This window comes from Heptranchias perlo, chromosome 23, assembly GCF_035084215.1.
Source record: "Heptranchias perlo isolate sHepPer1 chromosome 23, sHepPer1.hap1, whole genome shotgun sequence".
Classification (NCBI taxonomy): domain Eukaryota; kingdom Metazoa; phylum Chordata; class Chondrichthyes; order Hexanchiformes; family Hexanchidae; genus Heptranchias; species Heptranchias perlo.
Genome location: NC_090347.1, coordinates 20,505,897 through 20,519,935, shown reverse-complemented (window position 1 = coordinate 20,519,935; position 14,039 = coordinate 20,505,897). Strand labels below are relative to the sequence as shown.

At 39.5% G+C, this 14,039-nt stretch overlaps 1 protein-coding gene and 1 long non-coding RNA gene across 2 annotated transcripts in view; one reads left to right on the top strand and one right to left on the bottom strand.

Moving 5' to 3' along the window:
• The window catches only part of kif19 (kinesin family member 19), a 145,322-nt gene that overhangs the window by 41,265 nt on the left and 90,018 nt on the right, over positions 1–14,039 (bottom strand). Inside the window, exon 6 of the mRNA XM_068004505.1 lies at positions 10,451–10,576. Within this exon, the coding sequence (XP_067860606.1) occupies positions 10,451–10,576 (126 nt within the window). The remainder of the gene's footprint in view (positions 1–10,450; positions 10,577–14,039) is intronic.
• Positions 1–14,039, top strand: part of LOC137341390 (uncharacterized) — a 60,961-nt gene that overhangs the window by 16,805 nt on the left and 30,117 nt on the right. The window lies entirely within an intron of this gene.

The following is a 14,039-nucleotide window of genomic DNA, read 5'->3' as shown; positions in this document are numbered from 1 at the left end:
TTTTCTAGATCTACTCTGGGGATTATTTTCACAGATAAAGCTTCACTGCTTCTAAGTGCAAAGTGTTTATTTTGTGAAAAAGCATAATTTACATCAACATGGAACTAAATCCTGAGATGAAAGGCCTGAGTTTGAATTCCAACATTGACAGATATTTCAGCATGTTTACCTCACTGAATAGAATCTCAGCGAAGCCTGATAAACTACCCTAAATCCCAATTGGGTAAATTCCAATTTCTTTGGTTCTTTGTGTTTATTCAACTGAATCAACAGATCATAAATTCCACCCATATCCATTTCAGGTAGGTGCGATTACAGCTCTGGCTTCAACTATCCAAATTTTCTGTATTCTTGAAGATGATTCCAATACCTAAATATGTGAATTGTATGAGAACTTAAAATGGTGGTAATTCTTACTTGTACTGAATATTATGGGCAAGAACATTTTGAGTTGCACATCATGGATTGAACTATGTGAAAGCTACCTAAACACTTACCCCGTTAAGACTACCAGGAATCAGACAGATGCAAATACTATTTATATCAGCCTCTCTGTTTCAACTAGATCTCCAGGAATCATAACTGCATGCTCTGTCAGAAATCAGGCAATCTCTCAACAGTTTTTTTTTTAATTTCCTTTTCGAATCTACATTTGTTGTCGTAGCGTCAGTCACTCACTCACTGCCCGTCATGACGGCAAGGAAACTCACAGCAGAATAAAATGTGCATTGGGATATTTTGTACTACTTTGTATTCACTATTTTTTCCAAACAAGCACCCTCAACCCAACATTGGGCAAAATCTAGCTGTTCATGAGGAAATCCAAAATTGCTCAACCTGAACCATCTTTAATCTTTACTTTAATTTAGATCTCACTTATAGCTGTAACAGAAAACACCCAGAAGGCACTACTAAAATGGTTTGTACCATTAAGAAATCTGCAAAATACTACGCTGTCCCAAAGATAGGACTCCAATTCACCAGAATGTGTGCAAGCCTGAGGTGTGTGCACAGCTCCAAATCAATACCATTTCAACCAACTTACAAGACATTTCTTTAATTCTAATCATAGAATAATACAGCACAGAAAGAGGCCATTTGACCCATCGTGCCTGTGCCAGCTCTTTGAAAGAGCTATCCAATTAGACCCACACCCCTGCTTTTTCCCAATTGCTCTGCAAATTTTTTCTCCTTCAAGTTATTTATCCAATTCCCTTTTGAAAGTTATTATTGAATCTGCTTCCACCATCCTTTCAGGCAGTGCATTCCAGATCATTACAACTCGCTGTGTAAAAAAAAAATTCATCTCGCCTCTGGTTCTTTTGCCGATCACCTTAAATCTATGTCCTCTGGTTACCAACCCTTCTCTCACTGGAAACAGTTTCTCCTTGTTTACTCTATTAAAACCATTCATGATTTTGAACACCTCTATTAAATCTCCCCTTAATCTTCTCTGCCCTAAGGAAAACAATCCCAGTTTCTCTAGTCTCTCCACGTAACTGAAATCTTGCATCCCTGGTACCATTCTAGTAAATCTCCTTGGTATCCTCTCCAAGGCCTTGACATCCCTCCTGAAGTGTGTTGCCCAGCATTGAACACAATAGTCCAGCTGGGACCTAACCAGTGTTTTATAAGGTTCAGCATAACTTCCTTGCTTTTGTACTCTATGCTTCTGTTTATAAAGCCAAGGATCCCATTTGCTTTTTTTAAAAAAAAAGCAGCCTTCTCAACTTGTCCTGCCGCCTTCAAAGATTTGTGTATGTACACCCCCAGGTCTCTCTGTTCCTGCACCCCCTTTAAAATTGTACCATTTAGTATATATTGCCTCTCCCCATTCTTCCTACCAAAATGCATCACTTCACACATCTCTGCGTTAAATTGCACCTGCCATGTGTCTGCCCATTTCACCTGTCTGTTTATGTCCTCCTGAAGTCTGTTACTATCCTCCTAATGTTTTCATTTGACCATGTGGACACAATGAGAAGCTGATACCATTTAGTTCTGTTACAGTTTGGCACCTGATATTTGGGGGAATCTATGACACATATAAATCCTGACCACCAAATCCCATTCATTCATCACCCCTGTCCTCGCTGACTTACGTTGGCTCCCACTCCCCAAACGCCTCAAAGTTAAAATTCTCATCATCGTGTTTAAATCTCTCATGACCTTGCTCCTTCCCATCTATGTAACCACCTTCAGTTCTACAACGTCCCCCCGCCCCACCCTGCCACCCCCCACAAACTCTCTATTCCTATAACTCTGGTTTCTTGTGCATCCCCCTTCCCATCATTGTCATGGAGTCATAGAGTTATACAGCACGGATAGAGGCCCTTCGGCCCATCATGTCCGCGCCAGCCATCAAGCCCAGTCTAATCTAATCCCATATTCCAGCATTTGGTGCGTAGCCTTGTATGCTATGGCATTTCAAGTGCTCATCCAAATGCTTCTTGAATGTTGTGAGGGTTCCTGCCTCCACAACCCTTTCAGGCAGTGAGTTCCAGACTCCAACCACCCTCTGGGTGAAAAAGTTCTTTCTCAAATCCCCTCTAAACCTCCCGCCCTTTACCTTGAATCTATGTCCCCTTGTTATAGAACCCTCAACGAAGGGAAAAAGCTCCTTAGTATCCATCCTATCTGTGCCCCTCATAATTTTGTACACCTCAATCATGTCCCCCCTCAGCCTCCTCTGCTCCAAGGAAAACAAACCCAATCTTCCCAGTCTCTCTTCATAGCTGAAGCGCTCCAGCCCTGGTAACATCCTGGTGAATCTCCTCTGCACCCTCTCCAAAGCGATCACATCCTTCCTGTAGTGTGGCGACCAGAACTGCACACAGTACTACAGCTGTGGCCTAACCAGTGTTTTATACAGCTCCATCATAACCTCCTTGCTCTTATATTCTATGCCTCGGCTAATAAAGGCAAGTATCCCATATGCCTTCTTTACCACCTTATCTACCTGTTCCGCCGCCTTCAGGGATCTGTGAACTTGCACACCAAGATCCCTCTGACCCTCTGTCTTGCTTAGGGTCCTCCCATTCATTGTGTATTCCCTTGTCAGCCATGCCTTTAGCCGTCTCGGCCCAATGCTCTGAAACTCCCTCTTTAAACCTTTCCACCTTTCCATCTGCCTCCTCATAAGACCCTCCTTAAAACCCACCCCTCCTAATATCTCCTTTCACTCAGCATTCATAGAATCATAGAAAGTTACGGCGTCATGTCTGTGCGATGGGCCGAATAGGGGCCGAGAAAGAGCAATCCGGCTTAATCCCACTTTACAGCACTTAGTCCGTAGCCCTGTAGGTTATGGCACTTCAAGGGCACATCCAAGTTCTTTTTAAATGAGTTGAAGGTTTCTGCCTCTACCACCCTTTCAGGCAGTGAGTTCCAGACCCCCACCATCCTTTGGGTGAAAAAATTTCTCCTCAGCTCCCGTCAGATACTTCTACCAATTACTTTAAATCTATGCCCCCTAGTCACTGACCCCTCTGCTAAGGGAAATAGGTTCTCCCTCTCCATGCTATCTAATCCCGTCGTAATTTTATATACCTCAATTAAATCCCCCTTCAGCCTCCGTTGTTCCAAAGAAAACAACCCCAGCCTATCCAATCTTTTCTCATAGCTAAAATTCTCCAGCCCTGACAACATCCTCGTAAATCTCCTCTGTACCTTCTCTAGTGCAATCACATCTTTCCTGTATTGTGGTGTCCAGAACTATACGCAGTACTCAAGCTGTGGCCTAACCAATGTTTTATACAGTTCTAGCATAACCTCCCTGCTCTTATATTCTATGCCTCAGCTAATAAAGGAAAGTATCCCGTATGCCTTTTTATCCAGGTTTATCTACCTGTCCTTCTACCTTCAGGGATCTGTGGACATGCATTCAAGGTCCCTTTGTTCCTCTACTCCTCTCGGTATCCTCCCATTTATTGTGTATTCCCATGCCTTGTTTGCCCTCCCCAAATGCATTACCTCACACTTCTCTGGATTGAATTCCATTTGCCACTTTTCTGCCCACCTGATCAGTCCATTGATATCTTCCTGCAGTCTACAGCTTTCCTCCTCACTATCAACCACACAGCCAATTTTGGTATCATCTGCAAACTTCTTAATCAAGCCCCCCACATTCAAATCCAAATCATTAATGTAAACCACAAAAAGCAAGGGACCTGGTACTGAGCCTTGCGGGACCCCACTGGAAACAGCCTTCCAGTCACAAAAACACCCGTCAACCATTACCCTTTGCTTCCTGCCACTGAGCTAATTTTGGATCCAACTAGCCACTTTCCCTTGGATCCCATGGGCTTTTACTTTTTTGACCAGTCTGCCATGTGGGACCTTTGTCAAAAGCCTTGCTAAAATCCACGTAGACTACATCAAACGCATTACCCTCATCCACCATCCTTGTTACCTGCTCAAAAAATTCAATCAAGTTAGTCAGACACGACCTTCCCTTAACAAATCCATGCTGACTGTTCTTGATTAACCCGTGCCTTTCTAAATGACGATTTATGCTGTCCCTCAGAATCGATTCCAATAATTTGCCCACCATCGAGGTTAGACCGACTGGCCTATAATTTCTCGGTCTATCTCTGGTCTATCTCTTTCTCCCTTTTTAAACAATGGTACATCGTTAGAAGTTCTCCAATCCTCCAGCACCACGCCTGCAGCCAGAGAGGATTGGAAAATGATGGTCAGAGCCTCCGCTATTTCCTCCCTTGCTTCTCTTAACAGCCTGGGATACATTTCATCTGGCCCTGGCGATTTATCTACTTTCAAAGATGCTAAACCCCTTAATATTTCCTCTCTCACTATGTTTATCCCATCCAATATTCATTTTATTTTATTACTCCAGCATGAAATGCTTTGGGTCGTTCTTCTATGTTTCATGCACTACATAAATATAAGATAATGATGTCTGCCTGCCTAAATGTGACCTTCAACTTCCAATGTCAATTCTACACTCTATATGAAGTAAACCTGCCTCTGCGTAGTTTTCAAGTTTTTATGTTGTCAAACCTGGGGGTGAAATTTAAGCACTGCAGATATACAAATTTGGGAGTGTGACTTTTGCACCAAAAGTAGTGTTCTGGGTTTCACAGTTTCAAATGTTATCTGTTTTTAATATAACGGGTCAGTTGCTGTCTTTTCTATGTTTCCACCTCTCTATCTCTGTTTTTTTTTGTTTGTTTTTTTTTGGTGATTTGTATATTCGGAGACCTTGCAGGTAACACCTGTCTGTCTGCACACTGATCGCCTTGGCAACAGGCAGTTGAAAAAACTGTTTGTAATCACCAAGCATTGTTCTGTGATTTATAAATGCGATTTCATTTCGAGGATTTCATTTCCAACAACGTTCACCTGAGGAAGGAGGAAGCCTCCGAAAGCTTGTGAATTTAAAATAAAATTGCTGGACTATAACTTGGTGTTGTAAAATTGTTTACAATTGTCAACCCCAGTCCATCACCGGCATCTCCACATCATCACAGTAATATGACAGACAATGTGGCTCACTAAGAGTTAGCAACATGAACAGGGCAGCTCCTCTCAAACCAACCTAATGTAATTAATTGTTAAACCTAGATTAAGCCATCAAACTCAGTCTAATCAAGGCATTAGTTATACTTCAGGAGATGAGTTCCATTACCAGTGCTGGTTAATCCATTTGTTTGTCCCTACTGCATTATGCGCTTCACCTGCTTCAATATGCAAAATGATAGCAAGTACTGTCTTCACAGGTAATACACCATCATTACAAGCGTTTACATGACAAGAGATACTTGAGTGGAAATAATCTCTTTCAATAATATGGGGGGTTTCTATCTAATTAAAAAGTGATCTTGATACACATCTGCTGGAAACCTTTCTGATTTTTCCCCCCATCAATTTCTGTCAATCCAATTAAAAGACAAAGTACTGGAAAAAGGCTTATTCGCAGTTTGATATAAAATATTTGAAAGTTAGCAGGTGGTTTATTGATGTAAAATAGTTGTGTGTGGGAGATAAGGGGAAGATGGAATTATTCATTGCAATAAGATGTTGCTAATTAAAGGAACATCATGGAATTTTCAGGCACACTTAGTCCCTGTACCGATCTTCACCAAATCATCTGCTTTAGAGCTCATTATTCCCTTTATCTTGCAGCATGTGCAATATCTATTGCAGCATGGACTACTGTGATATGGTTATATTTTTAAATAAATTTCAAAAGATAGAATATTTTAGTACCAAATACAATTGATGATCCAAAGACAAGCACATCACTGAGCATTTGTTTGTGAAACTAGTAAAATGACACACAAGACAGCATGACCCTTTAAATGGGTGTTCTTTGATTTAGCCGCTGACCTCAATGATCTAATCTGAACCAGTTTTGAATGGCAATTGTTGCTCTGTCATTGCAGCTGTTAGCACTTGCTTTCCAACTAATGATTTGCATTTAATGCCTGTTAAATATAGGATACAGGGCTGCCAGCTGTGGTGTATAATATTTACAGCATAATTGAGTTTAACCACAGAAACAAAATCTGGGGTTGATGATCGTCTGGGCCACAATTTAAATTTATATGTCAACAGTACTGGTTCATGGCCATTGCTTTAGGAGACTCATGTGCCACTGCAAATACTATTTTTCAATGTTATCCAACATATCCCAACCCTTCCTGCCTGCCCACTCACTACTGGACACTCATTATCCTATGGATCACCATCTGTTTCTCTCTGCTTTGATCTTTCTTTAGTGCACTAAATTTGGTCGGTGAGGGAGGTTTCCTCTGTCTGCTGTGTCACTAAATCCATCTCTAAGGAATGGGTTTACAATTTTGTCACAGTGATCAGAGGAAATCTTTCTTCCTTGGTCTACTTTTCCTAGTTCACTTTCCTAACTTACTCAATTTGCCAATCTTGAGCTTTCTTTTAGTGGGATCCTTTACTACAGACTGGCCTTCCAATTACACTGACATCCTCTAACATCACCAACTGTGATGTGGAGATGCCGGTGATGGACTGGGGTTGACAATTGTAAACAATTTTACAACACCAAGTTATAGTCCAACAAATTTATTTTAAATTCCACAAGCTTTCGGAGGCTTCCTCCTTCCTCAGGTGAACGGTATGGAAATGAAGGTGACGAAGGAGCAAAGCTCCGAAAGCTTGTGATTTCAAATAAAGCTGTTGGACTATAACCTGGTGTTGTACGACTCCGTACATTTGTCCACCCCAATCCATCACCGGCATCTCCACATCATCTCTTTCTTTAAGTCACTCCTTAAAGCCTAACTCTGACCAAGCTTTTGGTCACCTGTCCTAATATCTCTTTACGTGGCCCGGCGTCAACTTTTGTCAGATAACGCTCCTGTGAACCGCCTTAGGACATTTCCAACGTTAAAGGCACTATATAAATGCAAGTTGTTGCTGTATCAAGTAAATAGGTGTCAGGATACCAGTAGGTTAACCACTGGTGATGCAACTGTCATAAATCTCTTGTGCTTGCTGTTCATGATCTCAAAACTCAGTAGTTTCCATAATCCACGGCTTTCCTGATATTAATGTAGCACAGTCAACATTAATTTATATAAAATATTAAAATGCATCACCTTCATTTTTCTGTATCAGATGTTTCATTAATTATATTTTTATCACACGACTGGCCTTCCAACAGCACCAGCATCCATTATCACCAAATGTATCAACCTGCCAACCGTCTCACTCCCGTGTGACAGAGGACATCAAATAATAGTCACAAAAAAGAATCACAGATCAGAATCATGCTATAAAATAGATTGTCAGGAACTACACTTTTCTACACAAGATCTTTAGAAATATTTAATAAAATAAACAACAACAAATGATACACTGTAGAAAACTGTGTATTAAAGCAGAAACATCTAGATAAAAAGCACAATCAACAATCTATATTCTAAACAGTGGGACCTAACCCAACCAATAACCCATCTGAGTCACTGGAGAATAGCAAAGCATTATCCAATAAAACTGAGGCGAACCAAGGTTCTATGTCATCATGACAAAACTATATGCCAAACCTCATAAATACAGCAAAAAGTCTAGACTTCATTAATTAGACAAGTTTTTACATTTTTAAAATAATTTTAAAACATTTACAGATTATATTTATTCCAACAGCACAAATAGAAAGCATACTTTGAATATACTTTATACCATATTTAATCAAACAAATTAATTATACATGCACGCTGTATATATAACAGAAAGACGGTCATGTGCCACTGATTTAATTCGCCCACCAGAAAGAACCATAACTAATGAGCATTGTGTTTATGAGTGAGTTATTGTATTCTTGCCAGACAATAAACCAAGTGCACTATCACATAGTCAATCCCCAATGTAAAATTCTATTCCTACCACTATCTTTGATGCAAACAACATGCAGTTCAGGTTTGAAGTCCTTTTGGAATGTGGTGTGCAATAGATATGTCAAGTGATAACTCACTGCAGTAAATTATCGGATCGAATGCAATAAAAATGTCTTCAAACGCAGAATAAAATTAATTTATACAGTGTAGTTAATGTCACAGCAGAACAATCAACACTAACCAGCTGGAGGGGAGATGAATTTTTTTTGATTACTAGCTGATCTCCGATGGTACAGCTGTGATGTTTAGCTGCTGAAATGGTCTGCTCTTGAAAGCCACTGCTCAGGTACTCCGTGTCTAAGGTCCTGAGCACCATCGGAGCTTAATTGTTGTTTGTTAATTGCCAGCTGTTTGTAAGTTTCCAGCTACAAATCAGAAAAATCCTCCTTGCCTTTCCTCTGTTTATATATTTGACACTTCAAAGCGTGGCAACTAGAGTGTGACATCTGGAGCATGGCAAACGTTCTAAAAACTTTCAGATGCATAGATAGATGCGAAAAGATCTTAATCTCACACATCTGACAAAAATAAAAAGGTTGGAAAGACAGAGATATTATTCTGCATGAGTCGCTAGTGCTCCCATTATTACAGCACAAGCACTCACATTTTTGAAGTTGAAGGGATGACTGACTCAACACAGGAGCCCATCAAGAAATCTCTCTTCAGATTTCCAGCATCCGCAGTATTTTGCTTTTGAAGAAATCTCTGAAGGATGAATAAATCGTTCAGCCTAAACATTCAAAAGTTTGATGTAAAGCTAACATTAATCTTACATGCAAGAGATTCCTTCCATATTATGGCTCCATTTGCAGCTGCTGATCCTTATTAGTACAGACAGGAGATTATTGTTCTTTATATCATGCACAATAACATCAAAACAAAGATTAAAATGCATTATTCCAATTGTTCAGGAAATAGTTTAGCAACTGGGATAATCTTTGATGCCATTGAGCCTTGGCTCTCAATAGTTTTATTGGATAATGATTTGATGTTTGCTAGTGACTCAGATAGGCTATTGGTTGGGTTAGGTCCCACTGTTTAGAGTATAGATTGTTGCTTGTGCTGTTGTCGAGATGTTTCTGCCTTAATACACAATTTTCTACAGTGTATAACCTTTCTTTGCCTTTTCTGACAGATAGCAATTGAATACAGTATCACTTCACTGTGATGAGAACTTTTTCTCTAACCACAGTATACGACGATACTCTCAAACATACATGTACATTTAAATTCTCCCAAGCAAAATTAATTGAAGTCATTTAAACAAAAATAGTTATGTAAAATGTTTAATGAAGAAATTCAGGCTTGTTTTGTTGGTTAATTGGACTTTGATCTTTCATTTCTTTGTTTTTTATGCTCACAGCCCTGATATTCTTTAATGGAATAGAATGCATATTTTACTGCAGAGCAAGTGGGATCAATACAAATCTAAGCCTATTAGAGTGAATCTAAATTTGGATGGTTCAGTAGATCCAAACTAGATTCTGGTGACCTCCAATTGTTCTTTAATTGCTGAAACAGTGAAAGAGAGAGGGTGAAATTCAATATCAGCGAGGGCACAAAAGGGGTCGTAGCAGATCTGTCGTCTGTTTACACACCACACCTGATTTTCCATTCCATTGAAGTCAACATAGCTGAATTTTACCACCAGAAACTTGGAGCTGAGAGATTCATTCCACCTTCAATTCAGTTGGAAGAGAAAATAAAAATTGTTGTTATTCAAATGTGGCCCTAATTTACTGAGATTCAGAGATTTTTGTTCCCTCAATCTCTAACCCTCGACCATCCTTTGGTATTTTCTTGCTTTATCTCAATCTCTGTGGCCTATTCTGCTGTCCCCTACCCCACAGATACACTACTTGCATAAACCATGGGTGTATCTTATTGCTACTTTGAGGATTCATTTCCACCAGTTTGTTTTTGATGAATGAAAAGCAATTTAAGTGATACTCTCCAAACAATGAGGAAATTAAAACAGATTTCCATCACTACTTGATATTGTGCAAGGAAAGATTTTTTTAAAAAATAGCAAGTCATGGTAAACCTTTGTACTTTACCTCTTTGGCATTAATAGTTGACACTTCAGTAATTCCTGCAATTTGGATCCCACCCTTGGAATCCTCTCGGAGATCCAGGAAACCAGACGACGGATTAAGTAAATCCCGGATCATCTCATTATAAATCTGTGAAGGAAAAGATAGCATTAAGAATAGAAGAAAATCTCAAACAGTTCAGAATTTTTTCAAATTTGGAGGCTTTAAGGGAAAAACTTTGTGGTAGCAAAATTAGCAAAACTTGGCTCCCTTTCTGCATTCTCCACTGTCTGCTCATTCACTGCATCAGATCCCACAAGTGATCCTGAATCCATTCTACTGCCAGCGAGTATGCACAGGAAATGACAAAGTCAGTACATAATGCACAAAATCCTCAGCTGGTAAATATTATTCCTTACAATTGCCTAAACTGCAACATATGCTAAATGAAAAAAGCGTGATTGTGACTTGCAAAGTTAATGTATGCATTTGTCTGGCAAAAGTACTCTGAAGACACTAAAGCTTCATTCATTTGATTGCGCAGGTACTTGATTTAGAAGTAGTTCAAATGCCCCTCTTTTCATTTGGGCAGCCAAGTGTGATTTTGCACATAGAGCAGCTTGGTGCATTTCTTCTGATTGCAGGCAAGTTAAAAGGGTCTACAGAAATGCATGAAAGTATGGCAAGTGCACAATTGAGGCATAATGAGTGATTGCATGACATCATGTTAATTATTAAAGCGCATGACTTTGGGTGTCTGTGCTTTTGTACAATAGATTACAGAAGAAGGCAATAGTGATTTATGTGGCTGACAGGGTGATTTTCTATGCTGAAAATGTAGGTTTGTGTGTTGCATAATCCCCTTTATTGCTATGAAAGTAGGCACTTTGCTCCAGATAGGACAGCTTGCTAAAACCTGGGGGTATATTTTCCTTTGTGCAAATAAAGAAAAACGGTTTAATTGAATTGCGATTGGCGATAGTGTTAGTTCAGTAAAACTTTGAACAGCTTCGCCGCGCAGTAATTTGTCAGGTCTATTTAGAGAAGAATATCACACTCTTTGAATTGTTTCTAAGTTGAGGAAAGCATCAACTGTTTCAGTACAATAAGCTTCAACAAGTGCATACTTGTTATCATTAACAAGTATTGAACAGGTTTTAAGACAATATACCAAAATAAACAGATTTGTTCCCCAATTTATGCACTGCAACTTTTATGTTTATACCATGATGAAAATGTAGGTTAGGACATTTACATCAAAGTACCCATATCAGAAAGGGGAAGCTGATTCATATCACATGCAGCAAACAAGGCAGCTAAGAATCATGTGTCAAATATACCTCATCCCACAAATTCCATCCTTCTCCAACAGATGGGTCCCGAGGGGGAACTCTGGTTACTCCGCTGCACACATTAGTACCCAGCCTTTCTGGTCCTTAATACTGAGGGATAAGCAATTGTCTTTGACTACATCCTGTTTAAATGCACAGCAGTAATTACAAGCATCACAGAAATTATTTCGGAAATGACTGCCGCATTTGATTGCAGCAACCGTGCAAAGCTGAAATTGGGAGGAAGAAATTTGGGTCAATTTGAAAGTAAAGGATATGCTATAATCGAGGTTATACGAGATTTGTGCAACTTAATGTTATAGGGGTAACTTTCTGAACTCATGATCTTGACACAAAGCCAGGTTTGTCGGGAGTCCTACTGGGAATTTGGGGGTGCGCTCCTCACAATTTTAAAATCAATTAAAATGAATGAACAGAAAGTTGTGAGAAGGGCACTCTTGAACTCCTGATATTTTCTCCTGGCTGGAGAGGCTCCATGCAGGGTCATGAATTCATAAAATTACCCCTTATTTCAGCTCTCTAAAAATGGCACCAATAACAAAGTTTGTGACAATGAAATGAACCATAAAATAACTATCAATGTATATTCAGAGTTAACTTGATCAGGCAAGGATTTAAAAATTTCAACAAAACTCCATTAACATTTTTAAACCTGTCACAGGCCGCTCATTTTGTTTTAAAACATAACAGGGATGATTTTCATTTTGAGTGTTATTCATGAGGGTGGTGGGCGGGACATACAAGCCGGGGCCCAATCCATTTTGGTTCAGGGTCCTAATTATAACATTGTTGCCAAGCTCCCAGTGTAAAATACGCTCCCCAGTAGGTTGCCTGCTGATCTGGAGGCAGGCAATCAGGCAGGGTGGCCGAATTAGAAGGGCCTACATAAGCACTTTAAAAAGGATAGAAGCATTAGCAGTTGAAAAAAAAAACAAACAGCAAGCACATTAGTTTTGGAAGCCTAAGGCTCAAAACCCACAAGCGACTGCCATAAAAATGTGTCTCAAGCCTCCGTCCAGCATTACCCGACCGCAGCTGAGTATCTCTTTTATTTATGCTGACAGTGGCTGCCTCTAAACTTGCGCTGCCCGTGTTTTATGGATAGGGGCAGGAACTGGCAGAGAAAATGGTATTGGTGATCCTAATTGCATCATCAGACTCCTATTAGCATACATTTGTTAGGCTCCCACTTGTTTCTGGCAGGAACTTTGACTGCCAGGACTGAGGTTTGCCTGAAAATTCAGACAGACGGGAATTCCGCAGTAAATCAGTGCTCCCATTCCATATGCTATTTTGGTCCAGCTACCATCCCATTTCTGAGCGCAAATGGGGCTCCAGGGACATGAAAAATCAGCCAAACTGTCAGTATGCCAACATTCAGAAAAAAACACAGCTCCATATGTTTGAGCAGTTTGCAATCTGGGATACTCTTGCCAATCACAAATGCCACTCAACTTTTTATTCCAGTCTTCACCATCTATATTGTTGCTAAGAAAATTAACCCAACTCTGTTAATCTAGCATAGTGAAAATATCAGAAAGATATTTTTATTTAGCTAACATAATATACATAGTAGAACTATCATGAATAACATTATAAAGCCACAACATAATAGTAGCCACTAATTCACATTATGTTATCTTGTGCTTGAGGATCTGCTTTCCAGTGTATGCACAAGTGAGGAAATTAGACATAATGAAGAAAAAAAAATGTTGAACAGTTTTATTATATGAAGATGTACCATTATGTTGAAATAAACATGGTTATTGGATCTCCTTTTATTTGTAAACCTGTAAGAAAAACTTACTGGTCAGTTTATGGATTTAGATAACAATTCCCCTATTCATCTATCTACAATTCAACAATGGCAGCCAAGAAAAATATGGGACACAGAGCCAGGAATTTAATAACAATCTGGTGACAGAAATGTGAATAGCATTACATGTGCTGGAATACACTACATTCAAAACTGTAGTTCTTTTCTCATCACTGATTGTGCAAATACAATGAACAATGAAACCCTGGGACAAGGAATACATTCTATGAGTTAGATCTTCATAGTGCACTTCTGACTTCTTCAATCATGGCCTACCTATTAAGTAAAATTATCTTTCTTTCCATTCATAAGAAAATTACTCAATACTTCTTGTTTTCCTACTCTTACATCAGGTATTTGCTCCACTTCATTTCCAGAACTAAATCAAGAAATGCTTCTTTCCAGGTTGGACTGGAAACATACTGATTTAGGAAGCAGCCCTAGA